The sequence below is a fragment of the Varanus komodoensis genome, unplaced genomic scaffold, assembly GCF_004798865.1.
Source record: "Varanus komodoensis strain SLA01 unplaced genomic scaffold, ASM479886v1 scaffold2, whole genome shotgun sequence".
In the NCBI taxonomy this organism is placed as follows: Eukaryota; Metazoa; Chordata; class Lepidosauria; order Squamata; family Varanidae; genus Varanus; species Varanus komodoensis.
This window is the reverse complement of record NW_025335568.1, coordinates 33,553,418-33,570,504: the sequence shown is the minus strand read 5'-3', so window position 1 is coordinate 33,570,504 and position 17,087 is coordinate 33,553,418. Positions and strand designations below refer to the sequence as shown.

Below are 17,087 nucleotides of genomic sequence, written 5' to 3'. Positions count from 1 at the left end.
GTCAGACTAGAAGGGCCGGGAGACCCTTCTGACTCACTCTGTTTCTGTGTAAGCATGACTGTTATTATCCAAGGCCTCCCATTACTAGCTGTGGAAGATGGATATTTGTGAGTGCATGGAGCTAGCTAGCAAGAGAGAACATCCATTTCAGTGTGCATCTTCTTCCCTAGATCATGACACACAAACTTTTGGTTCCTATCCATGTTTCTTTTCAAAATTGGGATAACATTGCTGATAAGTGTGAGAACATATGCCCGCATGCGTACACAAGTACGCACGGAAACCCCTGTTCAATTCTGTCAACAGCATTATTGATTCAACTCCTGATTTCTTCCTACTGATATTTTCCATTTGTTAATATAATGCAGGAATTTCCTCTGTTAAGTTTCAGAAATGGCAAGCCTGCACTTGATAAACAGAATTACTATCTCATTCTAATTACGTTATTTGACCTGCTGCTCTTGCCAAAGGGCACAAGCGGGGGGGGGGGGGCAGACATTCTGATCTAGTTTGCATTGAAGACTTAAACCCTCTCTAGCAACGCTTGCTTCATTTTTAGGTGATGCAAACGTGGGTGGCTTGAACAAGATTATGTACACAACAGTCTACAGTCCTAGTATAGTGTAGTAGGAAGATGTAGTTTAATTGTCTGTAATAGTTTACAGAAGACTAACTGCATACAAAAATGCCACAGTTACAAAAAGACTTTTGACTAATTAGTGTTTTCCTTATCTCTAAGATGCGAATCTGAAAATGCAATATACAGTCATCACTGTAACACAGGGGTGCGCAATCAGGCACCTTCCAGATGCTTGGGACTACAACTCCCATCACCTGGCCACTGCTCATTTTGGCTACGACTGATTGGAACTACAGTCCCAAATGTTTGGATGGAGGCATGTCATCTACCCTTACTGGAGATAAACAGACAGACAGACAGACAGACAGATATAAGGGCTGTTTGTATTACAGGACTGCTTTCTTTTTATAAATAGCACAAATAATATTTCTTTTCCCCTACAATAGACAGCCCACAAATGATGCTTATAAAGATTTTTTTCCCTAGAACTTACCACATTGATGACAGCAAGGGGCAAAAAGCATCTGAAAGTCATGTTCACAATATTTCCTTCCTTCAAACTGAAAGACAAACAAACATTCCAGGCTATTAGAGGGATATGGGAAAGTATAGTATTTCCACACATATAACGGATGTGCAGATGAATTTCTAGGGTTCCTGTATTGTAAAAGAAGATACATTCTGATTTCATGCTGGAAAGGGATTCCATTTGTATAACATCAGTATGCAGCACTGCCTGTTATTTATTTATTTAAAATATTCTAGGTCACCTTTCAGGGCAGAAGCCCTGAAAAGGTGGCTACATTTGCCAAAGTCTGAGTATTTGTTTTGTTGGATCAAATTGATGAACTGTTCCAGTGTTCAGAACAGGAAGTGGTTTCTGTTAACTCTACTGCCTTCTGTCCTTTACATTTCCTGAAAATATGCTCCAGGAAACAGGCAAATAAAGATGGGTATGTTCACTGCAGAAATTTCTTACCAAACGGCATTTAAATTCCTTTCCCCCCCACGTGTAATCTCCACTTCAGAGTATGGGGCAATTTATTAATGACAAGAAGATTAACTTCAAGTATATATGAAACTAATTAGGTTCCGCTTGAGCTATCTTCAGGGCAACTGACAGTTTAATGCATGCAAAGTTTTCAAAACCAAGTCCCACTATGTTAAATGGCACTTATTCCTAGCTAAGTGTGTACACAGGACTGCAGCTTAGTCCGGTAACCTGGGTTTACATCTGACATTTCCAACTGATGGCTTAACAATGGACAATGTGCTACTGGAGAGCAGTACGTATTACTCATCTTGTGGTATTGGAATGAATATCCTATAGACATTTACTCAGATGTAAGTGCAACTCTGTTCTACTCCTTAGTTAAAAAAAAATCTTTAGAAATCAGTGCTCTAGACTGGTGGTCTCCCTCCTCCATTCTAGTGGTCCACAGAAAGGTTGCAGAATGGTCAAGAATGCATGAACTTAACCATGTATTTGAATTATTATTTTCTGATGGCAATTGGGGCAATTTTGACTAAGTCTGGATTATCGAGCAAACTAAGAAGGCACTGCTATAAGGCCTGTGATTTTTGGAACATGACACTGGTATAGGCTACTAGTTTATCTCTATAAATTGAGCTGTTCCCAGAGCCCTTTCTGGCTGCCTGGGCTACAGCCTACAATTTTCATAATATAGCATTGGTCTTTGACAGTGCAATTGCTGAGAAAACCCTGTCATTAAAGTATGACTTCTGTGCTTTGCTTTGCAGAGCAAGCAAAAAACCCAAAAGCAAAAAACCACCCTTTGTTCATTAGTCTGCTGCCCAGTACATTTCAAGTGGTCTGTGGAAAAAATTGAGAACAGCTGCTTGAGTCTAAATTAATGTGTAGTTAAGAACAGGGTAGGAACACTCTAATGCATACACTTTGCTAAAATATATTATGATTTAAACCAGTCTTCCCCAGCCTGGAGTCCTCTGGATGTTTTGTATCACAAATCACAAGCCATCAGTTGTCAGGGTGGCTCACTGCCCTGAAACAAGCCACCCTGCTAAATGCCATCTGGGTTCAGATGATATGGTGATCCACCATGGCTAGATATTATGGTTTGCCATGTCATGTGAACGCAGACACTTGGTAAGGACAAATTTGGGTCTTGTCCCAGGGAAAGAGAGAAATAAAAGTGCTGGATGGCTGAGCAATCTAAGGTGGTCATGTTAGCTTCAACAGGAGTTGGCAAATGTCTTTGTGACTATGTAGGGTCCATGGGGTGTACTTACACCATGGCATTAGTATGGATTCACAGGAGTTCCTCCGCTTGGAGGATCCAAATACAATATGAGACCTGGGTATCTGTAACTCTTATACAACCAAGGTTTTACCCATCCATTATGACAAACAGATCCTAGGGGTTTTCATATATCTTTTATAATTACAAATTAAATTTTCTGGCTCATTGTGCCTGATTTTCTAGCCAAGTGTACTTTGATCTTTTTCTTGATGTATCAGTAAAGACTTCAAAGACCTGAAACAAAGGTATACTTTTAAGTGAGACTTGTTTGACATTGACATATGTGTAAGTTCCCAGTATTAAAGGCTTCTGAGAAAGAACATTGTCTCGAGTTGCCATAGGCCAATTGCAAATCTCCAGGACTAACACTAAAATTCTGGAAACTCCCTCTCTAGAGCAGCCTGTGCTAGCAGATCCCATAAGCAAAAGGCATCCTGGTGGCTATTCCAATATATAAAATTAATACATTGACAAAATACATAGAAACAGTATTAAGTTGTGTTCGGGAGACCTGCAAGACAATCCAAATAAAATTTACTTAGAAGGGATGGAAAAGGAGGCCAAATATTACATAACTGTAGATAGTATCTTATCACATTCAGCGAGAACATTGCAATTGGACACACTAAAGCAAACAGTCTTTGAAATCGCAATGTGCTGAGCTATCAGCATATAGAGAGTCATAATAGTTATACTTACATACTTATACTTCAGTTACTCATCCCTGTGTTTGGCTGTAGTAAAAGGAGCATGAAGTCCTGGAGCTAGCTCAAACAGTGGTTTAGGTTTGACAAGGAAGAAACATCTCTCAGGATATTAGAAAACAGCTTTATGTTTAGGAAAGTCAACATGTGGACAGGGTTATCTGGTCGACACTTGTTTATTTAGACTTTCAAAAGGCTTTTAGCAAAGTCCTTCAGTAAAGCCTCCTGAGCAAACTTCACAGTTGTGGAATAAAAGAAGTCTTCTCGTGGATTGATAACTACTTACAGAACAGAAAGCAAGGAGTAGGAATACAAGCTAAATTCTCCCATTGAAATTATGTAAACAGTGGGGTTCTCTAGGGATCTGCTATGTTTGCTGATGACAACAGGAATAAACACCAATTATTTAGGGTAGTTAAAACAAGAAGGGATTACGAAGAGCACCAAATGGATCCTCCCAAGTCAAGAGACCAAAATGGCACTAAGATTTGATGTAAGCAACTGTAAAGTAAACACACTGGGACAATAAATTCCAGCTTCAAATATAGAACACATGAGCTCGGAGTTCACAGTAATAGACCAAGATCTTGGATAGCGGTGGCCAGCTTGATGAAAATGTTTATTCATTGTGCAGCCACCATGAAAAAGGCTAACCCCGTGTTTGGCATAATTAGAAAAGGAACTGCCAATTTCATACAGCCCTTAAACAGATCTAGGCTGCAACTACACACAGAATACTGTGTTCAGTTCTGATCACTACATCTAAAAAAAGATATCGCAGAGATGGAAAAAAGTGCAGAGAAGGACAACTAAAATGATCAAAGAGTTGAAGCAGTTCTATGAAGAAAGTTTACAAGTGTTGAGATTGGTTAAGGTTAAGGCTTCCCCTTGACATTAAGTCCAGCCATGCCTGACTCTAGGGAGCGGTGCTCATCTCCGTTTCCTAGCCGAGGGAGCCAGCGTTGTCTGCAGACAGTCTCCGTGGTCATGTGGCCGGCATGACTAAACACCGAAGTGCACGGAACGCTGTTACCTGCCCACCGAAGGGGTACCTTTTTACCTACTTGCATTTGCATGCTTTCGAACTGCAAGGTTGGCAGGAGCTGGGACGGAGCAACGGGAACTCACTCCGTTGTGCAGATTTGAACCGGCGACCTTCTGATCAACCAGCCCAGCAGCTCAACAGTTTAAACCACTGCTTAGAACAAAGTAAGGCGAGATACAGTAGAGGTGAACGGAACTATGCACGTTGTAGGAAAAATGGGTGGGGATTCATTTTCCTCCCCCTTTCCTATCAGAACCTGGGATCATTCCATGAAGTTGAATGGTGGGAGATTAAGGACCATAAAAAGAAGGATGTCTTCACACAGCCCATAATTAAAGTATGGGAATTCGGAGGGCTTTAAAAAGGGATTGGAAGAATTCAGAGAGGAGGAGGAAGAGGCTATCAAGAGCCACTAGCCTGATGCCATGTGCTGTCTCTCATATCAGAGGCAGTGTGTCTAGCTATACTGGCTTGTGGGACCCTGTGGGCAGCTGGTTAGCCAGTGTGCCAACAGAACACTGGACTAGACACATCTGGTCTAATGTGGCTTTATGTTCTTAACATGTTTTGACCCACGTTTTCTTTGGGGCCTCCTTGAGAAAGCCTTGAGAGAGCTCTATAAAATATGTGCTATACATTAAATAACCAATGCGTCATCCCAAAGCAATTCTTTTAGTATCTTGATATATGATCTGTCACTGAATTTCTAGTGGATGCTTTCCAGTATGTTCAGATTCACCATTAGCTCTGAATTGAATCACAGCTAGAACTCCATCCTTTGATGCATCCTGTTTAAATTGACTCACCTGCTACTCCTGTGATTGACAGCAACTCTCCCTGAAGCCACACTGTCAGAACAGGAGCCTTGCACAAGGTAAATAAAGGTAAGTTGGCAGTCTGCTGAGTATGGTCATTTTGGACTAGCTCAGGGAAATGATTCCGTCAGGCTAGATTCCTATCTTCTTATGGAATTCAAATGGAAACAGGCAAAATAACACCAGTGCAACTTACCAAGACAATTTGGTAATTGTCAGTGCCCAGAAATCAGAAAAGAATAAAGTAAAAGGTCTATTTATATATAAATGGAAGCAAAGATTAAGGTGGCAGAAAAGCTTCAGATAAGGCCCATAACCCATGCAATTGCATGATTCAGAAGTAGTATTTCAAGGCCTGCAGTAACCAAGGGAATAGGTTGTCAGGATGCAGCAGCACCATATGCAGAAAACTTAAAAGATTAATAGGAGATTTGCTCCAGACAGAAGGCAAAACCAGTAGACTGATCCTGAACAAAGGCAAATAACTGGCTTGGGGATTATTCCTAACTGGCAACTGCTACCAAAAGCAATTCTTTCTGCTTGGAAATAGCATCCTTGCAGTACATGTTATTGGTGTACATGCCATGGAGAAGGGACATGCAAAGCAGATATGCTTCTTTTACAAAAGTGAGCCTCTCCTGTTCAAAATGCAAAATATCCCCCTTTCCCTTCTCCTCCATTCCAGATGGCAGCTTTTCTTACCTTTCAACATGCATCACTTTGGGTAGCACAGCCCATCACAACGTACATTTGATCAGTGACCAGGTTGACTCACTGCGTTAAATCTCCCAGTGCTGATCATTTTGACAAGCATCTCCTAACTGGCCACTCATGTTCCCTTGAAGCTCCTTGTTTGCATTCTGCAATCTTCCATCGGCAGCTTATGCTTCACTTTCGTTGCCCTTTGAATATCTTGGGCAGGACCCAAAGCTGGCAGTTTGACAGTGCTCATTAGGTTGCACTAGCAGGAATGGCCACCACCACATCAGGCAGTTAGCATTTCCTGGAGCAACCCCAGAAACTAGGGCTTCTGGAATCAGGCAGGTCAGTACAGCTCCTTATGTTCTCCTGTTCTGAATTTTATATTCACTGGATTTCATGTTGCATCAGATGTTATAGCTTAAATCTTGTTATGGGTTTATGGCTGTGCTCTTTTCCGTTCCCTGTGAGCCTCCCAGAGAGCCCTCGGACTATGGGGTGGCATAAAAATGCAAGCAAGCAAGCAAGCAAGCAATAAGTGTTCCATGTTGGGAATAGTTGCTTGCATGAAAAAGTGATAGTTTCCAGCCAGCTGGCCTTTTCACATGGGTGCAGGCTATGCCAGAGAAAGTGCAGCTACAGAGATCAACTCCACAAGTGACTGTATGTGGTGCAGTGAACTTAGTGCTAGACCTGAGCCAGGAGGACCTGAATTCAATGGCCGCCCAGCCATTCACTTTATAGCAAGACCACAGGCCCATCATTTCTTTTAATCTACCTTTCAGGGTGGTTACAAAGATAAAGTGTGTGTGTGTGTGTGTGTGTGTGTGAGGGAGGGAGGGAGGGGGAGACAGACAGACAGACAGACAGACAGACAGACTGACTTTAAGCTATTTGGAACAAGCATGGTATAAAAACTAAAGTTGAGAAAGAAATCATGAAAAACTATTGTAAGTTATTTTGAGCAAGGGTGGGATTGAAGTAGTTGAGGGATAAAGTAAGAAGTGCTCGTGGCAAATTTTCACATTACAAATCCACTGTCTAGTGCTCAGTATCTAAAAGTGGGGTGCAGAGGTGCTAGGCTGCACTGTCTGATGAAAAGCCCATGCTTGCTACTCCAAGATATATTGGGAGGGGACTGTAGCTATACTACAAGGTGAACAGTGAATTCTGCACATGCTCAAAGGCATCTATATTAATGTTTCACAGGTAGTAAAACTAGTTCTTTCATGGAAAAAAAGATTCTAGCACTGAACTTATTTAAAGCACTACTGTATTCTGTAGTAGTTCTGACTAAAAAAGGCAATACTGAAGCAACAAATTCCCTATTGGCACTGCAAGGAAGGAGATTTTATTTATTTGCTTGCTTGCTTGTTTTATATCCTGTCTTTTTCTTACAAGCTCAAAATGGCTTACATCATTCTCCTCCTCCTGTTCTCCATCTTATCCCTACAACAACAACCCTGTGAGGTAGGTTGGATTTTGGCCCTGTGACTGGCCCAAAGTCACCCAGTTGGCCCCATGGCTCAGCAGCGACTAGAACCCAGATCACCTGATTAATTTCAAGTAATTATTATTACAGCTCTCTGGGCAGTGCACAACATGTTAAGTCACCCATTCGCATTTCAACCAGGCCTGACCCTGCTTAGCTTCCAAGTTTAGGCAGGATCAGGCACTTCAGGCTATTTGGAAGAACATATCCATATTCACAAGTGATGTAACAAAGATCTGCGGAATGTAGACAAGTCAAGGGAACCAACCTCATAAAAAAGCCCTTCAGGGAACTGCTGGAAGCACTGGGCACAGACAAAGCACTGCTCGTGATACAGCTCCCCGTTGCTGTTCACAATCTTCTCCGCGGGCGCAAAGCCTCCTCGACAGCGCTCGCACATGGCGTTCGCGAGAGCATTGGCCATGTTGCTGCAACAAAAACAGCGAGAGAAGCACATGAGTGGCAAAGCAACGTTCTCACGCCTTTATGTCAAAGAGCTGCTGTTCTGCCCTGGTAATACACAACGCACGAGTCTTTTGTATTGGCTGCCCCATGCGTGGTCCCCCGGCCCTGCCCAAAGACCAGAGGCAAACACAGTCCCACCTCTGATATTTGGGAGCGACGGAGACAATCTTACCTCTTCATCCATCATCTTGTTTCCTATTTCAGGAGCCATCTGAGAGGAAGGTGAAGGCAATGGTGACAAATGCACCCACGCAGGGCCTCCTACAAGAGGCCTCTTCGTAAGGGAGGCCTGGGAAGGGACAACCATTTTGCCACAGTCCCTAGGAAAAAACTACCACCTGAGACGTTGGCAGAAGGGAAGCTTTCTTTCCCTAAAGAGGCTACTGGAACCTGTATGAAGGGGACTCCAGAACATATATACTGTTAGTTGTCCTCTTCCTTCTTCCCTCTCCTCCCTATTTTCCTTTAGGATCCACCTTTGGAGTAGCTTTTAAGCAGAAAAACAAGGAAGTGGACACCCATCCTCCATTATTAAAAGGATGCAGCTCTTCTGCCCAACAGGAAGGTGACTAGTGAAAGATGGTGCCATCTGAACACCGCATAACATAATATGGGTGGGCCTTTCCTGGAAGCACCTTAAAATCAATTATAATCCTATGCATTTTTACTCAGAATAGGCCCCACAGCATTTGATAGAATTTACTGGTTAAGATGCAACCTTCTGCATGCTGTGTGGACATAAGCCCCACAATTCCCAACAGACGTGCTTAGAATGGTCTCCGAAGATGCAATCCGGAGCACATTTACTTAGGAACACAGGAAGAGGCATGTTGGCTCAGGCCAAGGATCACTCTATTCCAGTTTCCTACTCCCCTGGTGGCCCACCAGATGCTTGTGGGCTGCCTACAAGCAGCATGTGAGCAGAACAGCACCCTCTGTTCACATCGGGCTTACTTCCAGCTACGCAGGACACATGACTCTGCCTGCACACATTTCGGCTGATTGTTCGCAAGATTATATTGACGTGTGATATTTAAATGTCTTTCCCAGTGCAAACAAGTATCTCATGCCCACTTTTGTTGTCCGTTTATATGTGTAGACTGTGCAGCAGGGGTTGGCAATGTGATGTTCTCCCGATGTTTTAGACTACAACCCCCGTACTCCCCAGTCTGCATGGCCAACGGTCAGGGATCATGAGAACTGTGGTCCAAAACACCTGCAAAGGACCTGCCTAGTCCTGCTGCAGTCTGTCCAAAGAGGATTATGTAACCATTGTCAGGAATCCCGGAGAGTCTTTCTGTTCCAGAACTAGAAACCAATACATGTATCACAACACACACAGAGCACCAAGGTTAAAAGGTTAGCCTCACAGCATTTTGTTAATGTGCAGATTGTAATAGTTTCTGCTTCTCAGACAGAGAAACAGCAATTAACATTAAGCTACAGTAAGGCAAGCAATACAAATAACAAACTGACTCTGATAAGGTGAACTTACAATCTAGCATAAAAGTCACACATCTCTTTGTATACTTTTACGTCACTGTGCCTGCGTTGCAATTTTGACACGACCCTCTCGCTTTCATTTCCATGGTCACTGTGCGCATCCTGATGCGTGTGCAAAACTGCTTCATTCTCTGGAATTGCATAGGAAGACCCCCTGCTTTGGAATTCCATCATTAACTTTGCAGCCGTTACAAAGCAACTGCAGCTGAACGCTCCAAAGAAACCCCAGATGGTACAAGTAAGGAGAAAGAAACAATCTGCACGACTTAGCTGCGCGTTGTGTTAACAGCTTCAAGTTAAGAGTTCAACAGTGGAGCAGTTTGAATGTCATCGCGGGGTTGGGAGATATTCATTGGAAGCAAAGCAACACGTAGCAAAGCACGGTGGCACTCCAACCGGAGGGGAACATATGATCTCTGCTAGCTACTTCTGCTGGTGAGAGTTCCACTAAGGCAATGTCATTTTGTCAGCCAGGGCATGCTTACAGGCAACAGCAGCCTGATATGGAAAAACGTTCTCGATTGTGTCAGCCTAGTAATGTGTGTGCGCGTCCATGTATGAATGGTAATGCCTTTGGAATGATAACAAGGAAGTACCCTGTTAGGAACAGTTCGTTGTACAAATAGTACCATTCACCTGAATGGTGTCTTAGGTCCACGCTATGGCGTTGAAGTGCCCCTTCCTCTGTCCACCTTAGACTACAGAAAGCACACTTTCAGAGCGTACTAGGTTGCGTCCACTTCTGCTTCAATAGACCAACAGAACAACCAGGAATAGTAATGAATACCCCACACAGGACGCTTTCGGGTTGCAGAGGTGAATTTTCAAGTTTAAAAAAAAATCACATAAATTAAATAAATCAATAAATAAAGCATTATCGTAGCACTTTTGTTGAGTTGTTGTGTTTTGTGTACATTATCTCTATAGTTTGGGTGCATTAGTGCCATTTAATAATGATAACAATAAGTCTTGTGGATTGTTTCCTTCCTGTCTGGCTTCTTTTGGAGGTTTGTGTTGCAGTAGATCTTTAACAATAAAACAGTAAATTAGACAAGGGATTCCAAAGCAGATGGCAGTGCTCTGCAAGTCCAGAGAACAGAGAAAACTCATATCAGTCCCCTCTCTCTCATAAGATAAGCAAGTAATTTTACAGATTGGGTCATCTACAGCCAGGGTGAATCTGGATTTTAATTTGCACTATTTGTATTTATTGTTTATTTATTGTATTGTATATAAGCCATCCCGAGGCTCTTGCGATGGGACGGGACACAAAAATTCTAAATAAATAATTCTAAATCGAGAGAGTGACTTGCCTAAGGCTACCCAGTTAGTTTCCTGAGGCGAGCAGCACTACTGTTTGCAAACTGTTACATCATCATCATCATTATTATTATTATTATAACATTTCTATGCCGCCCCTTGCCGAAACCTCGGGGCCAAGTAAAGCATTTCTGGTGGAAACTGCTTTGTTTTCAATGCATGCTCATATTTACTGGCAGCTCATAAAAAGCTTTAAGGAAGGAAGGAAAACTACAGTACTCCTGCAGCACATCCCAAGAAAATCTGCAAATACGGATGAATAATCCATTCCCCACCCTGCCGGATGCAAGCCCTGCTCCGCTCCCAGAGAGGGCAATGACTGCACATTCAATTTTGATGAGTGAGAGTACAGCAAATATATTTTGAAATGCAACATACTTCATTTCACCCAGAAGGAAGTTAAAGAGCATTTTAGATTCCTATTTTTATTATATTTGCTCTGGAGTAATGGAATGGAATCTGAATCCTTTCTTTTCAAGCATGTGTCAAAATCGAGGATATTGCCTCCGCACCGTTACTAGAACAGAAAAAATCTGCCAACTCATAAAGCAAAACTGCATAACTGTTTGAATATGACATACTGGCGATATTCTAAGACTTGAAAAAATAAACAAGATATGAGGATATACTGACAAATGACCAAGTAGATGCAGGGATGGCTGCTAAAAAAAACCTAGATACATGTTCCATATTTATAGCTTGCTTGGAAGAGTTGTTGTCTTTATGTCTGCTTCACTGAAGGTTAGCTGCATGATAAGTTACATATGCTAGCTTTAAAAAAAAAGTTAGGACTTTCTTTTCTCAATGAAAAGCAGCCATTGCTGGAGTGGGGAAACTGGGCCAGGAGGGCAGGTCAGGGGGCAAACTTTTTAGCTCTTCCCCTGTGCTATTGCCTGCACTCCAATTCCCACCCCCAGTGCTATTTGCCCTTGTAGATAAGCTCTGGGAGAAATAAAGAACACAGCGGTTTTGAGGGGGATTTCCTGAAGGAGAAGAATAAACTATTAGCATTGCCGAAATGAAGTATTATTTCTGAAAGTGCTTTTTCTGCTGGTGTGGTTTGATAGCAGAGCTCCACCTAGAGGTTAGGCTGTGAAAAAGCAGGAAAGGAAAAAGTCTTTGTTTCAAGCTTGGGTTTCAATTCAGCAACAAACTGGAAAGGAGATAGAGCAACTAGCAGCCTATAGTGTAGAAAAGCTACAATAGGAGCCAAACATTTAAATATATGGTAGCCTGGCAAGTCCTCAGACCTTACTAGTTGATTTACCTATATGGACCTGTTAAGCATTACTTGAATACTGATAACTGAGAACAGGAAGGGAGGGGGCTTTCCTACAATGAACGAGGGAAGTGATCAATTACCAAACTGTTATGTGGCATGTCTCTGAAAATCCTACAACTACTTAGGAAGAATTTCTGAAGTTAAGGCAAGGGTACTAAGTACACTTTCTTGGATGAATTCAGCCGTATTTGCTTCTAAATGTGTTCTTGAACAAGTGTTTCTTGTGAGCTTGGACTGGGGAGACTATTGTTCCAATCCCTATTCAGCTGCAAAAATTATTTGGTGGTCTTGGACCAGCCTCTATCCCTTAGCCAGAACTACCACACAGGGATTTTGTGAGGACAAAATAATCCACAGGAGTTTTGTGAGGAAATAATCCACAAGCTCCTTGGAACACATGCAAGATACAGCCAAGAGACTGATGGATCTTTGGCCAAGGCTGGACTCGAGAGAATCTAGATTCCTCTTTCTATGAGCTCTGCTTCTGCTCAAATTTGTGGAACTTGTAACTTTGATTAGGGTTACAGTTAACTGCGGTTGACTTCAACCAAAAGAGAAGTCATACAGTGCCAAAGAGAAGTTGTCGAGTGCTTCCTGAAGTGAAAATTATTGTTCTAATAAGGAAAGAAAAGAGGTAAGAATGAATGAGAAAAAAGAAACATACCATATAAAGTATATATAATATAGTGTTTGCTATTATCCACAGTTTCAAGCATCCACTGCAGGGCTTGGAACTGGTCTGCGTGATGCAAGGGTCCTGCTGTATTTTGGATTTCATCTTCCAACGACCACGTCCCATGCTCAGGGATTCTGGGAGTACAGTCCACAGCCTCATTAGGGCATCAGGTTGGAAAAGGCTATTTTAAAGCGTTAGCATTTCCATGTTGTAAGAAACAATTTGCATGAATTAATATCAAGAAGCTGCAGACGTGATCCTGCTTCTGCTGAATATGTTAACGTGCTGTTAGTACTTCAAGTCAGTGACCTGAACAGTTCATCCAGTAGCTATAATTAATACCTTGACTAGACCAGAGCAAACCAAACATTCAGCCTGCCGTGAAATACTTCTCGTGTGTCCATGAAGTTCCTTATACGGTTGGGATAACTGTCAACACCAGACTTTCTGGCTCTCATCTACATTCTTATTTTAGTAACGACTCCATTGCAGATACCATGCTAAAGACTGACCTTCAGCTAAGGTAGTGCGGCCAATGTTGGTTCCTTTACTAAGTAGCATGTCAGTCCTAAGAATTCTCTTTGTGAACAAAATAGTGTCCATATTTATATTATGCAGATGAAAGCATATGCTTTATCTTAACGAATACATTTCTGGTTACATAAAGACAATGATTAAGGAACTCCTTTTATCTTACTCTTTTATCAAACATGTTGCTTAGGAGGAAATTAAATGAACTACACAGCAGTTTATATCATATACTGAAAGCTTTATGTGGAAATTATTTTACTGGAATGTTTGTAAATATATAAAGGCAGTAACATATACTTCTTTTATGTTTTTCCATTTACAAAACCTGACTACATCTGAAAGAACACACTGTTTTCAGGATCTATATGCAAAGAGATACTATATCTTACACAAACAGTTTAGCTTTCCTTTGTTGGGGTAACTGTAGCATCCTCATCTTCACCTACTCTCTCAATTGGTTCTATATCAAGTTGCAAAAAACACGATTCAGAATATGCAGTTGAAAATTCTGCTTTGCTAAAGGCTGGACGTAGCTCTCTTGCATAGGCTGGGGAGCTTAGGAAGGAAGGAGGGTCTGCCCCATGGGCAGCTGTGTGAACAGAACGCTGGACCAGATAAATGGACCTTTGGTCTGACCTACCATGGCAGCTCGTATGAACTTGACTGAAACAAACAGCAATCACACTCTTGGTTCCAGTTTTATTTCAGTTTGTTATTGAATCATGTTGCAAACCAGAGAAAATACACCGTGGGTAAGTCTGGTCCAGACCCAGCTAGGAATCAACTACACTGTGTACAGAAAGGGGTTGGAATATCTTATTTTTTAATTCCCCTCATGGGCACCAGGGGTTGTCAATGTTTACCTTAGTAGCATAATGTATATTAATAACCCATACTTAACCTATTTGATAGCCAGGCAGGCATGGATAAATGCAGATATATATGGTGTGGCAAATTTTCAAAAGAAAAATATAGCATTAGAAATTTCTTCCTCACATCACAGAGAACCAAAGAGCCTTACAGCATATTGAAGTCTAACTGCTTTATTATGGGATAAGTTTCTGTGGACTGGAGGCCACAGTCAGTCGTCTGTCTGTCTCATACAGAAAGAGAGAGAGAGAGAGAGAGAGACTTAAAATACATTTGCTAGTCTTAAATGTGCTAGAACATATTAATACAGCTGGTCCTCTAGAATTTAGAGGCAATGTCCAACCAAATGTTAATCATATTTCAAAAAGACACACTGATATCAATATAACCTAAGTTAATCATAAATAGCTTGCATTCTGTTCCTTTGAACCGTTTTCCTCTAAGAATGCCCAAGTAAACACTGAATTTGGTGTTAGTAATCTCTGAGTAGATATGCAGAGTATTGCATTGTCAAGGTGTAATCCTCCATCCGCTTAGCCTGCAAATGAACCCAAAGAGCTTTCTTCCCAAGTGGACATACAGAAGATTGGGTTACATGACTGCCATTGTATACACCCTTACTAGCAAATGGAAGTCTGTGGGTCTTACTTTCAAATAGAATGTTAATATTGAGCTGCCCAGCACTAAATATCTATACATGAAAAAGGGAGCAGGAAGACAAGACATTCAAAGAAACACTTTTACTGCGAGTACCAAGAAGGGCTGCTGGGTGAGAGAACTTGTGCTTGTCCCATGGAAATGGATATGTGTCATAACGCACTTTTTCCTATGCAACTGAGACTGTGTAGCAACACCGTCACGTACTGCAGCCCTAATTGTGCGCAGAACAGATGGCAGATGGCAAAAACAGCCCCTTTAGTCATTGCTTCTGGCAGAGAGTTTCTCTCTGCACCTGCCTGAAAACACTAGACAGGGACTGTGCAGAACAAACCTCAAACAGCTCCTCATGTGGATTCCAGTCCAGTCACAAGCAATAAAACCATATTGTAGATTTTTCCTGGTCCATGCCCTTCAGATTACAGGTTTGGAATTACATTTAATAAACCTCCTCCCTCCCCCCTCCCCCAACCCCATACACACCCCAGGAAAAGCTCCTGACATGTAGAAAGTAAGCAGATCAGAAAGAAAGAAATCCTAACATATCTTTGAGGTGTTAGATTTCTAAGTGCAGGGAAGTTTTTAAGTGAGGGAGCACAAAACATATGTGTTCCCACCTGTTCATGAGTCTTACTAAGCAAGCCAGCTTTCAATCTATTTAAGCTGGCTGTGATATAATAATTACAGGGTTGTATGAGTGAGGCAGTATTGCTGGAGCATGACCACAAGCAACAAGTCAACCCACTTGTTGTTGTTGTTAGTTGCGAAGTCATGTCCAACCCATCGCGACCCCATGGACAACATTCCTCCAGGCCTTCCTGTCCTCCACCATCCCCCGGAGTCCACTTAAGGTCACACCAACTGCCTCAGTGACTCCATCCAGCCACCTCATCCTCTGCTGTCCCCTTCTTCTTTTGCCATCTATTATTCCCAGCATTAGGCTCTTTTCCAGGGAGACCTTCCTTCTCATTAGGTGGCCAAAGAGTTTGAGTTTCATCTTCACTATCTGGCCTTCTAAAGAGCAGTCAGGGTTGATCTCCTCAAGCACTGACCAGTTTGATTACCTTGCGGTCCAAGGGACTCGCAGGAGTCTCCTCCAGCACCACAATTCAAAGGCCTCAATCCTTCAGCACTCAGCCTTCCTTATGGTCCAACTTTCACAGCCATACATTGCAACTGGGAAAACCATAGCCTTGACTATACGCACTTTTGTCGGCAGCATGATGTCTCTGCTTTTTAGTATGGTGTCTAGATTTGCCATAGCTTTCCTTCCCAGGAGCACAAGTCTTTTAATTTCTTGGCTGCAATCCCCGTCTGCGGTGACCTTGGAGCCCAGGAAAATAAAATCTGTCACTACCTCCATTTCTTCCCCATCTATTCGCCAGGAAGTGAGAGGACTGGATGCCACGATCTTTGTTTTCTTAATGTTGAGTTTCAAGCCAACTTTTGCACTCTCCTCCTTCACCCGCATCAAGAGGCTCTTTAGTTCCTCTTCACTTTCTGCCATGAGAGTGGTATCATCTGCATATCTGAGGTTGTTGATATTTCTCCCAGCAATCTTAATTCCAACTGGTGATTCATTTAGCCCCACCTTTCTCATGATGTGCTCTGCATATAAGTTAAATAGGCAGGGCGACAGTATAGAGCCTTGCCGAACTCCTTTCTCAATTTTGAACCAATCAGTGGTTCCGTGCCCAGTTCTCACTGTTGCTTCTTGACCCGCATATAGGTTTCTCCAGAGACAAATAAGATGGTCTGGTACTCCCATCTCTTTAAGAACTTGCCACAGTTTGTTGTGATCCACACAATCAAAGGCTTTAGCATAGTCAATGAAGCAGAGGTAGATGTTTTTCTGGAACTCCCTAGCTTTCTCCATGATCCAGCATATGTTGGCAATTTGATCTCTAGTTCCTCTCCCTCTTCAAAATCCTCCCTCTTCTGGTAGTTCTTGGTCCACAAACTGCTGGAGCCTAGCTTGTAGGATTAGTCAACCCACTATGTTCCTGTTATTCTTTATTTAGATGCATAAAGATGCAGAGAATGACCATTACACTTCTACTGTAGCTCAGCCTTCCCAACATGGTGCCCTCCAGTTATGTTGGACTGCAATGACCATCATGCTGGTCAGTCTTGGAAATGCCTTGCTAGGTGGCAGCTGTGACCATG

At 42.3% G+C, this 17,087-nt stretch overlaps 1 protein-coding gene across 7 annotated transcripts in view; it reads right to left on the bottom strand.

Annotated features, from left to right (window-relative positions):
- The window catches only part of LIMS1 (LIM zinc finger domain containing 1), a 73,605-nt gene that overhangs the window by 15,900 nt on the left and 40,618 nt on the right, over nt 1-17,087 (bottom strand). For 5 of the 7 annotated variants that reach the window (XM_044429344.1, XM_044429345.1, XM_044429346.1 and 2 more), the window contains exons 2-3: nt 7,886-8,045; nt 1,074-1,140 (exon numbers count right to left, since the gene is read on the bottom strand). In XM_044429344.1, coding sequence (XP_044285279.1) covers nt 1,074-1,140; nt 7,886-8,045 — 227 coding nt within the window. Of the gene's footprint in view, nt 1-1,073; nt 1,141-7,885; nt 8,046-9,577; nt 10,391-17,087 lie in introns of those variants that run through there. The other 2 variants (XM_044429340.1, XM_044429341.1) reach the window with 2 other exon arrangements.